Source organism: Hypanus sabinus, chromosome 24 (assembly GCF_030144855.1).
Source record: "Hypanus sabinus isolate sHypSab1 chromosome 24, sHypSab1.hap1, whole genome shotgun sequence".
Classification (NCBI taxonomy): Eukaryota; Metazoa; Chordata; class Chondrichthyes; order Myliobatiformes; family Dasyatidae; genus Hypanus; species Hypanus sabinus.
This window is the reverse complement of record NC_082729.1, coordinates 23,320,833-23,334,595: the sequence shown is the minus strand read 5'-3', so window position 1 is coordinate 23,334,595 and position 13,763 is coordinate 23,320,833. Positions and strand designations below refer to the sequence as shown.

Genomic DNA, 13,763 nt, shown 5'->3' with positions numbered 1-13,763 from the left:
GACCAATGAACCCATTTCTACTGACAGACAGACGTACTCTATTGATCCCGAGGGAAACTGGGTCTCTTTACAGCCGCACCAACCAAGAATAGTGTAGAAATATAGCAATATAAAACCATAAATAATTATGCCAAGTGGAAATTAGTCCAGGACCAGCCTTTTGGCTCAGGGTGTCTGACACTCCGAGGGAGGGAGAGTGGGGGTTGATTCTGTGTGATGGCCACAGGTAGGAATGACTTCCTATGACGCTCAGTGTTACATCTCGGTGGAATGAGTCTCTGGCTGAATGTACTCCTGTGCCTAACATTATGGAGTGGGTGGGAGACATTGTCCAAGATCAACTTGGGCAGCAACCTCTTTTCAGACACCACCGTCAAAGAGTCCAGTTCCACCCCCACAACATCACTGGCCTTACAAATGAGTTTGTTGATTCTGTTGGTGTCTGCTACCCTCAGCCTGCTGCCCCAGCACACAACAGCAAACATGATAGCACTGGCCACCACTGACTCGTAGAACATCCTCAGCATCGTCCGGCAGATGTTAAAGGACCTCAGCCTCCTCAGGAAATAGAGACGGTTCTGACCCTTCTTGTAGACAGCCTCAGTGTTCTTTGACCAGTCCAGTTTATTGTCAATTCATATCCCCAGGTATTTGTAACCCTCCACCATGTCCACACTGACCCCTTGGATGGAAACAGGGGTCATCTACTGACAGAAGGGGCAAAGTCGGCTTAAAACCAGTCACCTCGGGCAGATAGGTCTCACCAACCGTGGTTGGCAGCTCATCTAGGAGAAGGAAAACTCTGATTTCCAGCCCCCACTGCCTTGTCGCTCTCCCCACTCAAGGGAAAAATCTGGAGCTGGAGTTCCTCAGGGAGTCGTACGTTGAGTTCAACGCTGACTGGCAACTCCTGTGACGCCGCTGGGACCAAACTGTATCGGTCTCTGCCGTTCCTCTGGATTCATCAGCTGTGTGGAGAGGGGGAGCCTGGTGCATGGGCAACAGCTTGCTCTCCTTATTACTGTCCTGGCCTGCTTATCATGTGGACTGTTGAGATGCAACAGCCATGGTCGACCCCGACCACAGAGGGTCCCAAGGTGTTTCTGGATTTTCCCCTCAAGTCTGAATCCATAGCAAAGAGCCAATACTGCCCTTTCCCCCTTCCCCCAGCAGTCCCCTCTCCAACACCAGAACTGACCCCAGTTCTGACAAACTGGAATGGCGTGTTATCTGAAACTGTGCGACTCGAGAGTTGAAAGCCCTTCAAAGCTGCGTTTAGGTTCAAGCGCAGCCTCTTGGTTACAAGGCAAACCAGGCCTGGGTCTGGTAAACCTGCCCTGGGCAGAGGGGGAGGGAAACGGAGAGCGGTCCTCAATGACGAATGCCACCTTTTTGAGGCATCGCTCCTTGAAGATGTTCTCGATGCTGGGGAGGCGAGTGCCCATGATGGAGCTGACTGTGTTTGCAACTTTCTGCATCTTCTTTTGACCTTGTGCAGTGGCCCCTCCACGCCAGACGGTGATGCAGCCAGTCAGAATGCTTGCCAAGGTACATCTGCAGGAATTTGCAAGTGTTTTTGGAAACATACCATATCTCCTCAAGGTCCCAGTGCCACACCTTCTTTGTAGCTGCCTGGATATGTTGGGCCCAGGATGGATCCCCGGGATGAAAGAGGGAATGAGAGAAAAGAGGGAAGGAGGGAAGAAAGAGATGGCAAGAGGGAACTGAGAGCGGGGGAAGACAGAGAGAGAAGGAGGGAGAGGAGAAATATGAAGTGATACAGGAAGAAATATGGAGAGAGATAGAGGGAGGGAGATACATGGAGAGAGGGAGGAGAAATATGGAGAGAGGGAAAGAAAAAGGGAGAAATATGGAGACGGAGAATTCTGCAGAGTAGGACACCGAGCCGGGAATGTGGAGCATGGATGCACAGACGTATCCCAATTGCAGATGGATTAGAATCCAGGCCATGGGAACCGGGAGAGGAGGCGGTGGTGAAGAATCATACACCCACCCCCCACCCCCCCAGGACAGGGATTAATCTGCTGCTGAACCATGTTCCCAGGTGGCGAGCGGATTATAAGAGTGGGATTAATGGGGGGGAGGGGGTCTGCCCATCCCCGGAGCAGGGAGAGAGACAAGACATCGATATACATAGGATGTGCAAGTTAACGCTCGTAGCTCGAGTGAGAGATCCGTCTCCCCGTATTGGAATTCGGAAAGGTTTTTACGGACATGTTCCGGTCAAAGAGGGAAAGTGGTGAGTGTGTGTGGGGTGGGAGGGGTGGTTGGTTAACGGAGGACAACAAGGGGCTTTGGGAGGGGAAAGGATCAGCTGGATGGTGTAGAGTGGATCCCCTCTCATCTCATCTCCTCCCATCCCTCCTGCACATTATCACCTCCCCTCTGCTTCTCCCACCTCCCTTTCCTCGCCTCCTCCTTCTCTCTATAAATGCCACACCCACCATCGTCAACTCCCCCTACTCCCCGCATCACTCCTCCCCTCACCCTATTATCTTTCCCTCCCCCAGATACTCCCCTCCTCTCCCCCTCACCCTCTCTTCCCTCCCCTTCTTCATACCTTCAACTCCTCTTGCCCCTCCAAATTTGCTTCACCCCATCCTCTGTCCTCTCTCTCCTACCCTGCCACTCCTCCCATCCCTTCCTCCTTCTGTAACATCCCTACCTCCCCTCCAACCCTGCTGCCCCACACCCTCTCCCCTCCCTATAACATCTCCCGCCTCTTGCCCGTACCTCCACACCTCCATCTCCCCTCACCGCCAACTTTGCTGCTGTCTCCCCCTCTTCCCCTCCACTCCTCACTCTGTCCTCCCCTCCAACTCTTATTCTGTCTGCCCTCTTTCCCCCCTCCCTCTCCCCCTTCACGGGAATGATCCTGGGAATGAAAGGGTTAACAATGAGGAGTGTTTGATGGCTCAGAAAAATGGAGGAACTCATTGAAACCTCTCTAATGTTGAAAGGCCTAAGCAGAGCGAATGTGGAGAGGATATTTCCTATGGTGGGTGGGTGGGTGGGTGGGCAGGGCCAGAGGAACAGCCTCAGAAATTGAGGGATGTTCATTTGGGACAGAGATGAGGAATTTCTTTAGCCAGAGGGTGGTGAGTCTGTGGAATTCATTGCCAAGGATGGCTGTGGAAGCCACGTCATTGGGTGTCAAAGGTTACAGTAGAAGGCAGGAGAATTGGTTGAGAGGGATAATAAATCAGCCATGATGGTGCAGTGCCGATGGGCCGAATGGCCTGTTTCCCTCTCTCTCCCCCTCCAATGCCACACCCACTCCAGCCTTCACTCTCGGCCCCTCCCCATGCCTCCCCCAGAGACGCAGCGGGATCAGGGAGGGGCCTCCTTGGACGTCGAGTTCCCGCCTCTGCAAGGGTTTGTTGAGCCGGATCAAGCAGCCGGAATTAGCCGGAATTAGCCAGGGGATTGGGGAAAGGTGATCCAGTGATTCCTGCAGACCAGGGTCTCTCCAGACTCAGACTGGACCCGAGCAACAGGCCTCAGCGGCTGGGGGTGAACCTGGACCCTTTCAGTATTCCGAGGGTCCCCAATGGGATCACGAGGCGGAGCCCAGGAGTAATCCCACTGATCACAGACAGAAAGGTGGGTGGGGGCACTTCATAGCAGAGCACTGGATCCGGGTTGAAGGGGGCCACACAGACCGGGAGAGGTCTGAAAGAGCAAAGGGATCATGGAGATGGGTGGGGTTGCAGGGGAGGGAGAGGTTCACGGAGATGGGGAGGGGTGCAGGGGAAGGAGGGGGTCATGGAGATGGGTGGGGATGCAGGGGAGGGAGAGGTTCACGGAGATGGGGAGGGGTGCAGGGGAGGGAGGGGGTCATGGAGATGGGGAGGGGTGCAGGGGAGGGAGAGGATCATGGAGATGGGGAGGTGTGTGGGGAGGGAGGGGGTCACGGAGATGTGGTGTAGGGGAGGGAGGGGGTCATGGAGATGGGGAGGGAGGGGGTCACGGAGATGTGTGTAGGGGAGGGAGGGGGTCATGGAGATGGGGAGGGAGGGGGTCACGGAGATGGGGAGGGGTGCAGGGGAGGGAGAGGATCATGGAGATGGGGAGGGGTGCAGGGGAGAGAGGGGGTCACGGAGATGGGGAGGTGTGTAGGGGAGGGAGGGGGTCATGGAGATGGGGAAGGGCGCAGGGGAGGGAGAGGTTCAAGGAGATGGGGAGGTGTGTAGGGGAGGGAGGGGGGTCACGAAGATGTGGTGTGTAGGGGAGGGAGGGGGTCATGGAGATGAGGAGGTGTGTAGGGGAGAGAGAGGTTCACGGAGATGGGGAGGTGTGCAGGGGAGGGAGAGGTTCACAGAGATGGGGAGGTGTGTAGGGGAGAGAGGGGGTCATGGAGATGGGTGGGGGTGCAGGGGAGGGAGAGGTTCACGGAGATGGGGAGGTGTGCAGGGGAGGGAGAGGTTCACGAAGATGTGGTGTGTAGGGGAGGGAGGGGTAATGGAGATGGGGAGGGGTGCAGGGGAGGGAGAGGTTCACGAAGATGTGGTGTGTAGAGGAGGGAGGGGGTCATGGGGATGGGGACGGGTGCAGGGGAGGGATGGGGTCATGGAGATGGGGAGGTGTGTAGAGGAGGGAGGGGGTCATGGAGATGGGGAGGGGTGCAGGGGAGGGAGAGGATCATGGAGATAGGGAGATGTGTAGAGATCACAGAGATAGGAACGAAGAGGGGGGTCACAGACAGTGTGGTGTGTCAGGGGAGGTAGGTGGGTCACAGAGATGGAAGGGGTGTACGGTAGGGAGGGGGCTTACAGAGATGGGGAGGGTTATAGGGGAGGGAGGAGTGGTGCAGGGGAGCAAGGTGCTCTCAGAGACAAGGACGGATGCTAGTGGGGTCACTAACCACACGCTCTCCCATCCCCACAGGCGATCAGTCCCCCAGCCCTTCCCAGGACCCCGTGGGCTCCCCCGACGCCAGCGAGGGGTCCCCGTGCGACTGGCCCCTGGAAGCCGAGATGTCGGACCCTCACGGATCACCGGGCAGTGCCGCGGCCGCCCAACGGAGGCGCCTCCAGCACGGTCGGAGCAAGTCGCAGGGGGGCTCCACGGGGAACCGAGCACCCCGCGCCCTCTACTGCCTCAACCTGAACAACCCGATCCGGAGAGCCTGCATCAGCCTCGTCGAGTGGAAGAATCCTTCACCCCCACTGCGGGAACGTCCCTCCACTCACTCCCGGGGTCAGACACCGTCCCTCCACACACTCCCGGGGTCAGACACAGAGCGAATCTCCCTCCACACCGTCCCATCACACACTCCCAGGGTCAGACACAGAGTGAAACTCCCTCCACACCGTCCATCACACACTCCCAGGGTCAGACACAGAGTGAATCTCCCTCCACACCGTCCCATCACACACTCCCGGGGTCAGACACAGAGTGAAACCCCCTCCACCCCGTCCCATCACACACTCCCGGGGTCAGACACAGTGTGAAACCCCCTCCACCCGTCCCATCACACACTCCCGGGGTCAGACCCAGAGTGAATCTCCCTCCACACCGTCCCATCACACACTCCCGGGGTCAGACACAGAGTGAAACTCCCTCCACACCGTCCCATCACACACTCCCGGGGTCAGACACAGAGTGAATCTCCCTCCACACCGTCCCATCACACACTCCCGGGGTCAGACACCGTCCCATCACACACTCACGGGTCAGACACAGAGTGAAACCCCCTCCACCCCGTCCCATCACACACTCCCGGGGTCAGACACAGTGTGAAACTCCCTCCACACCGTCCCATCACACACTCCCGGGGTCAGACACAGAGTGAATCTCCCTCCACACCGTCCCATCACACACTCCCGGGGTCAGACTCCGTCCCATCACACACTCACGGGTCAGACACAGAGTGGAGCTCCCTCCACACTCCCGGGGTCAGACACAGAGTGAAACTCCCTCCACACTCCCGGCGTCAGACACAGAGTGAAACTCCCTCCGCACCGTCCCATCACACACTCCCGGGGTCAGACACAGAGTGAAACACCCTCCACATCGTCACATCACACACTCCCGGGGTCAGACACAGAGTGAAACTCCCTCCACACCGTCCCATCACACACTCCCGGGGTCAGACACAGAGTGAATCTCCCTCCACACCGTCCGATCACACACTCCCGGGGTCAGACACAGAGTGAAGCTCCCCCCACACCGTCCCATGACACACTCCCGGGGTCAGACACAGAGTGAAGCTCTCCCCACACTGTCCCATCACACACTCCCGGGGTCAGACATGGGAAGACTTTAGGTTTGTGTGTCTCAGTGTGTTTCAGAATCCCTACCGTCTGTTCTTCGTCTGTCTTTGCTTTTCCTTGACCGACCCACAGACCTTTCGACATCCTAATCCTTCTGACTATTTTTGCTAACTGTGTGGCCCTTGCCGTTCACATCCCCTTCCCCGAGGATGACTCCAACAATGTCAACCACACCCTGGTGAGTGCACGCACTTGACCTTTAACCCTACTCTCATCCCTCACTTGACCCCTATCCCCATGGTGAACCCAGGACACCCTAACCCCTCATGAACCCACGCAACCCCCCAATCCCACAGTCAACCCAAATGACTCCTAATCCCGGAGTTAACGCACACTTGACCCCGAACCCATGGTGACCCCTCATGACCTCAACCCCTTGTGAATCCTCATAACCCCTAACCCCATGGTTAACCTACTCTTGTCCCCTAAGACTCCTAGCCACCCTTCTTCTGAACTCTGCTTAGTATTGGTTAATTATTGTCATGTACTGAGATACAGTGAAATTTCTGCCTTGCACTCTGTTCATACCGATCAGATCATTACACGGAGCATTGAGGTAGAACAAGGTAAAACAATAACAGAATGCAGAATAGAGTGTCACAGTCACAGAGGGAGTGCAGTGCAGATACAAGATCGTAACGAGGGGGATTATGAGGGCAAGAATCCATTTTAATGTTCAGGAGGGCCATTCGACAGTTTCAAGACAGTGAGGTAGAAGCTGTCCCTGAGCCTGGGGGGACGGGCTTCAGGCTTTTGTATCTGCCCGATGGGAGGGGAGAGAGGAGGGAATGTCCGGGGGGGCGGGGGGGGTCTTTGATTCTGCTGGCTGCTTTACTGAGAGAGCGAGAAGCGTAGACAGGGTCCGCGGAGGGGAGGCTGGTTTCCGCGATGTGCTGAGCTGTGTCCACGACTCTCCGCGGTTCCTCACGGTCCCGGGCGGAGCAGTTATTGTGCCGAGCCGCGATCCATCCGAATAGGATGCTTCCCGTGGTGCCTCGATTAAAGGTTGCTAACGATCGATAGGGACATGCCAGATTTCATTAGCAGAGGCGTCAGCAAGCTTCCTAGCCCATCATGTCTACGTGGTTGGACCAAGACAGGCTTCCTGGTGATTTTCACTCCGAGGAACCTGAAAAGCTCCCCCCTCTCTCGAGCTCGGCACCACTGACGTGGACAGGAGGGGGTCGGTTCCTCAGCTACACCCCCCACCCCGTATCTACCCTGTTCCTGACCCCCCACCCTGTGTGTACCCTGTTCTTGACCCTTCACCTCATGTGTACCCTGTTCTTGAACCTTCACCCCATGTCTACCCTGTTCTTGACCCTTCACCCCGTGTGTACCCTGTTCTTGACCCTTCACCTCATGTGTACCCTGTTCTTGAACCTTCACCCCATGTCTACCCTGTTCTTGACCCTCCACCCCGTTCAGGTCTCCAGGCTCCATCTTCGCCACCTCCCCCACACCACGATACCGTCTCCTCGCCAACCCCCACACCACGATACCGTCTCCTCGTCACCCCCCGCACCACGATACCGTCTCCTCGTCACCCCCCGCACCACGATACCGTCTCCTCGTCACCCCCCGCACCACGATACCGTCTCCTCGCCACCCCCCCACACCACGATACTGTCTCCTCGCCACCCCCCCACACCACGATACCGTCTCCTCGTCACCTCCCCACACCACGATACCGTCTCCTCGTTACCCCCCCACACCACGATACCGTCTCCTCGTCACCCCCCACACCACGATACCGTCTCCTCGTCACCCCCCCCACACCACGATACCGTCTCCTCGTCACTCCCCCACACCACGATACCATCTCCTCGCCACCCCCCCACACCACGATACTGTCTCCTCGTCACCCCCCCACACCAGGATACCATCTCCTCTCCACCCCCCCACACCACGATACCGTCTCCTCGTCACCCCCCCCACACCACGATACCGTCTCCTCGTCACCCCCCCCACACCACGATACCATCTCCTCGTTACCCCCCCACACTACGATACCGTCTCCTCGTCACCCCCACACACCACGATACCATCTCCTCTCCACCCCCCCCACACCTCGATACCGTCTCCTCGTCACCCCCCCCACACCACGATACTGTCTCCTCGCCACCCCCCCCACACCACAATACCGTCTCATCTCCGCCCCCCCCACTCCACGATACCGTCTCCTCATTACCCCCGCCACACCACGATACCGTCTCCTCGCCACCCCCCCACACCACGATACCGTCTCCTCGTCACCTCCCCACACCACGATACCGTCTCCTCGTCACCCCCCACACCACGATACCGTCTCCTCGTTACCCCCCCACACCACGATACCATCTCCTCGTCACCCCCCACACCACGATACCGTCTCCTCGTCACCCCCCCACACCACGATACCGTCTCCTCGTCACTCCCCCACACCACGATACCGTCTCCCCGCCACCCCCCCACACCACGATACCGTCTCCTTGTCACTCCCCCACACCACGATACCGTCTCCTCGTCACCCCCCAACACCACGATACCGTCTTCTCTCCACCCCCCCACACCTCGATACCGTCTCCTCGTCACCCCCCCCCACACCACGATACCGTCTCCTCGCCACCCCCCCCCACACCACGATACCGTCTCCTCGTCACCCCCCAACACCACGATACTGTCTCCTCGTTACCCCGCCACACCACGATACCGTCTCCTCGTCACCCCCCCCACACCACGATACCGTCTCCTCGTCACCCCCCCACACCACGATACCGTCTCCTCGTCACCCCCCAACACCACGATACCGTCTCCTCGTCACCCCCCCACACCACGATACCGTCTCCTTGTTACCCCCCCACACCACGATACCGTCTCCTCGTTACCCCGCCACACCACGATACCGTCTCCTCGTCACCCCCCCCACACCACGATACCGTCTCCTCGTCACCCCCCCACACCACGATACCGTCTCCTCATTACCCCCCCACACCACGATACCATCTCCTCGTTACCCCCCCCACACCACGATACCGTCTCCTCGTCACTCCCCCACACCACGATACCGTCTCCTCGTCACTCCCCCACACCACGATACCGTCTCCTTGTCACTCCCCCACACCACGATACCATCACCTCTCCACCCCCCCACACCTCGATACCGTCTCCTCGTCACCCCCCCCCACACCACGATACTGTCTCCTCGCCACCCCCCCACACCACGATACCGTTTCATCTCCGCCCCCCCACTCCACGATACCGTCTCCTCATTACCCCCCCCCACACCACGATACCATCTCCTCGTTACCCCCCACACCACGATACCATCTCCTCATCACCCCCCCCACACCACGATACCGTCTCCTCATTACCCCCCCACACCACGATACCATCTCCTCGTTACCCCCCCCACACCACGATACCGTCTCCTCGTCACTCCCCCACACCACGATACCGTCTCCTCGTCACTCCCCCACACCACGATACCGTCTCCTTGTCACTCCCCCACACCACGATACCATCACCTCTCCACCCCCCCACACCTCGATACCGTCTCCTCGTCACCCCCCCCCACACCACGATACTGTCTCCTCGCCACCCCCCCACACCACGATACCGTTTCATCTCCGCCCCCCACTCCACGATACCGTCTCCTCATTACCCCCCCCCCACACCACGATACCATCTCCTCGTTACCCCCCACACCACGATACCATCTCCTCATCACCCCCCCCACACCACGATACCGTCTCCTCGTCACCCCCCCACACCACGATACCATCTCCTCTCCACCCCCCCACACCTCGATACCGTCTCCTCGTCACCCCCCCCACACCACGATACTGTCTCCTCGCCACCCCCCCCACACCACGATACCGTCTCATCTCCGCTCCCCCCACTCCACGATACCGTCTCCTCGCCACCCCCCCACACCACGATACCGTCTCCTCGTCACCCCCCCACACCACGATACTGTCTCCTCGCCACCCCCCCACACCACGATACCGTCTCATCTCCGCTCCCCCCACTCCACGATACCGTCTCCTCGCCACCCCCCCACACCACGATACCGTCTCCTCGTCACCCCCCACACCACGATACCGTCTCCTCGTTACCCCCCCACACCACGATACCGTCTCCTCATCACCCCCCACACCACAATACCATCTCCTCTCTGCCCCCCCCACACCACGATACCGTCTCCTCGTCACCCCCCACACCACGATACCGTCTCCTCATTACCCCCCCACACCACGATACCGTCTCCTCGTCACTCCCCCACACCACGATACCGTCTCCTCGTCACCCCCCCACACCACGATACCGTCTCCTCGCCACCCCTCCCACACCACGATACCGTCTCCTCGTCACTCCCCCACACCACGATACCGTCTCCTCGTCACCCCCCCACACCACAATACCGTCTCCTCGTTAACCCCCCCCACACCACGATACCGTCTCCTCGTCACTCCCCCACACCACGATACCGTCTCCTCGTCACCTCCCCACACCACAATACCGTCTCCTCGTTACCCCCCCCCACACCACGATACCGTCTCCTCGCCACCACTCCAACATCGTAGTGCTCCCTCCCACAGCACGAAGCTCCTGTGACAGAACTCCCTAAGGTCACCTTTGACTTCTTGCGGCCCCTCCCACAGTGCAGAGCTCTCTCATCACCCTCCACAACGTGAGGCTCCCACACCACCCCTCCACTGGGCTCCTTCACATCCCCTCCCACAGCATGAAACTTCCTCACTACCCATCCTGTGACAGAGCTCCCTCAGGTCATCCACCTTGCAGTCTCTCCAAAAATTACTGGTCTCCCTCACCACCCCTCCCACAGTGTGAGGCTCCCTCACTACTCCTCCCACAGTATGGGGCTCCCTCACCACTCCTCCCAGAGTGTGGGACTCCCTCACCACTCCTCCCAGAGTGTGGGACTCCCTCACCACCTACCCACAGTGTGAGGCTCCCTCATCATTCCTCCCACAGTATGAAGCTCCCTCACCACCTTCCCACAGTGTGAGGCTCCCTCATCATTCCTCCCAGTGTGAAGCTCCCTCACCACCTTCCCACAGTGTGGGGCTCCCTCACCATCCTTCCCACAGCGTGAGGCTCCCTCATCATTCCTCCCAGTGTGAAGCTCCCTCACCACCTTCCCACAGTATGGGGCTCCCTCACCACCTTCCCACTGTGTGAGGCTCCCTCCACCCCTCACACAGTATGGGGCTCCCCCATTTCTCCTCCCCCTGTATGGGGCTCCCTCACTATGCCTCCCTCAGAGCAGAGCTCCCTCGTGCAGCATGGGGCTCCCTCTGTGATCCCCAGACACATCATTCTGGGAAACGGGGATTAACACCGGATGAGCTGGTGTTAAGCGGATTAGCAAGCAGTGCGGACAGTTGGAGATTAGCGGGGACAGGGGAATCACTCCAGCAGGCAGGCTGCCCTGGGACAGAGCCGGCCTCAGTGCCTGTCAGCTCAGGTGGCTGGGACACCGTTGACCCAATTTCCGATGACAATCCTTCCCCGTTGTAATTAAATCCACCTCCCAGCGTCTGCACCGAGACTTTTTAACGGGGATGTCCTCTGGTTTAGGAAACGGCTCTCTCTCAATGGCGCTGGGGGCGTTGAGGAGGGAGCGCCGCGCCGCAGGGGTGGCGGTAAGGGAGCTCTCTCTAATTCCTTCCTTTTACCCTCCCTCCAGGAGCAGGTGGAGTACATCTTCCTGATCGTGTTCACGGTGGAGACCTTCCTGAAGATCGTCGCCTACGGTCTGGTCATGCACCCCACGGCCTACGTGAGGAACGGCTGGAACCTGCTGGATTTCGTCATTGTCATCGTCGGGTGAGGGACCTCCCGGAGGATCCCAGAGACCTCCGAACTTCCCGGTGGTTCGGTTGCCCCGCCATTCATCCCCCTCAACCTCCGCACTGTTCCAGATGCTCTGGAATTCCCTCCTTTCCTCTCCTCTTCCGGCAGCAGGAATGTTACCACATAGGAAGAGAGGGGGTAGCAGGGGAGAGAGGGGCGGAGTGGACTTTTGCTTCTGATTCTGCTTCTCCTCCTTCTCCGCACCCCCCCCGCATCCCATGCCTTCTCCTCCCTCCCCTCCACTCCTCCCCTTCCCCCTCCCCTCCCTTCTCCTTCACTTCCGTTCCCCTCACCTCCCTCTCTATCTCTCCTGCCCTTCCCCTCTGCTCCCTCCCTTCCTCCTCCCTCCCAAACTGCTCTCCTCCCTTCTCCTTTCCTCCCCTCAACTCTTCCTTCCCTCCCTCCTCCCACCCTCCTGCCCCTTCTTCCCATTTCCCTCACTGCCTCCTCCTCTCACTCCCCCCCTCACCCCACAGGTTATTCAGCGTTACCCTGGAGAAAGTGACTCACACCCCGGGGCAGAGCCACCACTTGGCGGGAAAGGCCGGAGGCTTCGACGTCAAGGCCCTGCGCGCTTTCCGGGTGCTGCGACCCCTCCGCCTGGTCTCGGGGGTCCCCAGTAAGTCTGCTCACTCTCTCCCACTCCTCCGTTAAGCCTTATTCTGTGTTCCCCGGCCTATGTCCCCGCTCTCCACTAAATTCCCATGTGCCAAACCAGCCGCTCTGGTCCCCTTTAAATCTCGCGTTAAACTTGTGTTTCAGACTCCCCCACCCTGGGGGATAAAGACTGTGGCCTCTGGATTTCAAAAACCTCCATCAGGGGCAAGTGTTTTACACATTTGTAAAATGTGGCCGCTCTGCCTGGGGTGGTGATAGAGCCAGATACTTTAGGGACTTTTAAGAGACATTTATATAGGCAAATGAATGTGAGGAAAATGGTGGAATATTGTGAAGAGAAAAGGGATTTATTTACTCGGCCACTTGATTACTAAATTAATCAGCTCGGCACAACTTTGTGGGCCGAAGGGCCTGTTACTGTGATTAACTCTCAGCCTCCTTCACTCCAGGGGCAACAGTCCCACTCTGTCCAGCCTCTCCTTATAACTGGATTCCCTCCAGTCCCGGGAATATCCCGGTGAATCTTTCCTGCCCCCTCTCCAGCTTAATGGCATCCTTCCTATAGCTGGGCGACCAGAACTGCTCACAGTACCCCGAGTGCAGCCTCACCGATGTCTTGTACGGGTGTAACGGGACGTCCTAACTCCAGTACTCAGTGTCCCGACCGATACAGCCAACACGACAAACACTTTCTTCACCACACTGTCTAAATTTTTAGTGAACCATGTCTCTGGGTATCTCTCTTCTACAGCACTCCCTAAAGTCCTGCCGTTCACTGATTAATTCCCAAAACACAAGCCCTCACACTTGTCCGGGTTAAACTGCATCTGCCATTCCTCAGCCCACCTTCCCCAGCTCACCTCGGTCCCGCTGTAACGTTGGGTAAGGTTCACTGACCACCACTGCACCATCCACGACCGGACTGACCACGTCTCAGCCAAATCGTTAGTACAGAGGACAACCAACAGCGGTCCTCTCTCCGATCCCCAT

The 13,763-nt window shown here is 58.3% G+C and overlaps 1 protein-coding gene across 1 annotated transcript in view; it reads left to right on the top strand.

The window, feature by feature from the left end:
• The first annotated feature begins 1,477 nt into the window (after positions 1-1,477).
• LOC132380560 (voltage-dependent L-type calcium channel subunit alpha-1F-like) overlaps positions 1,478-13,763 on the top strand; it is a 113,400-nt gene continuing 101,114 nt past the window's right edge. The window contains 5 exon segments of the mRNA XM_059949459.1: positions 1,478-1,548; positions 4,909-5,175; positions 6,371-6,474; positions 11,989-12,128; positions 12,632-12,774. Of these exon segments, the coding sequence (XP_059805442.1) occupies positions 4,998-5,175; positions 6,371-6,474; positions 11,989-12,128; positions 12,632-12,774 (565 nt within the window). The 5' untranslated portion in view covers positions 1,478-1,548; positions 4,909-4,997.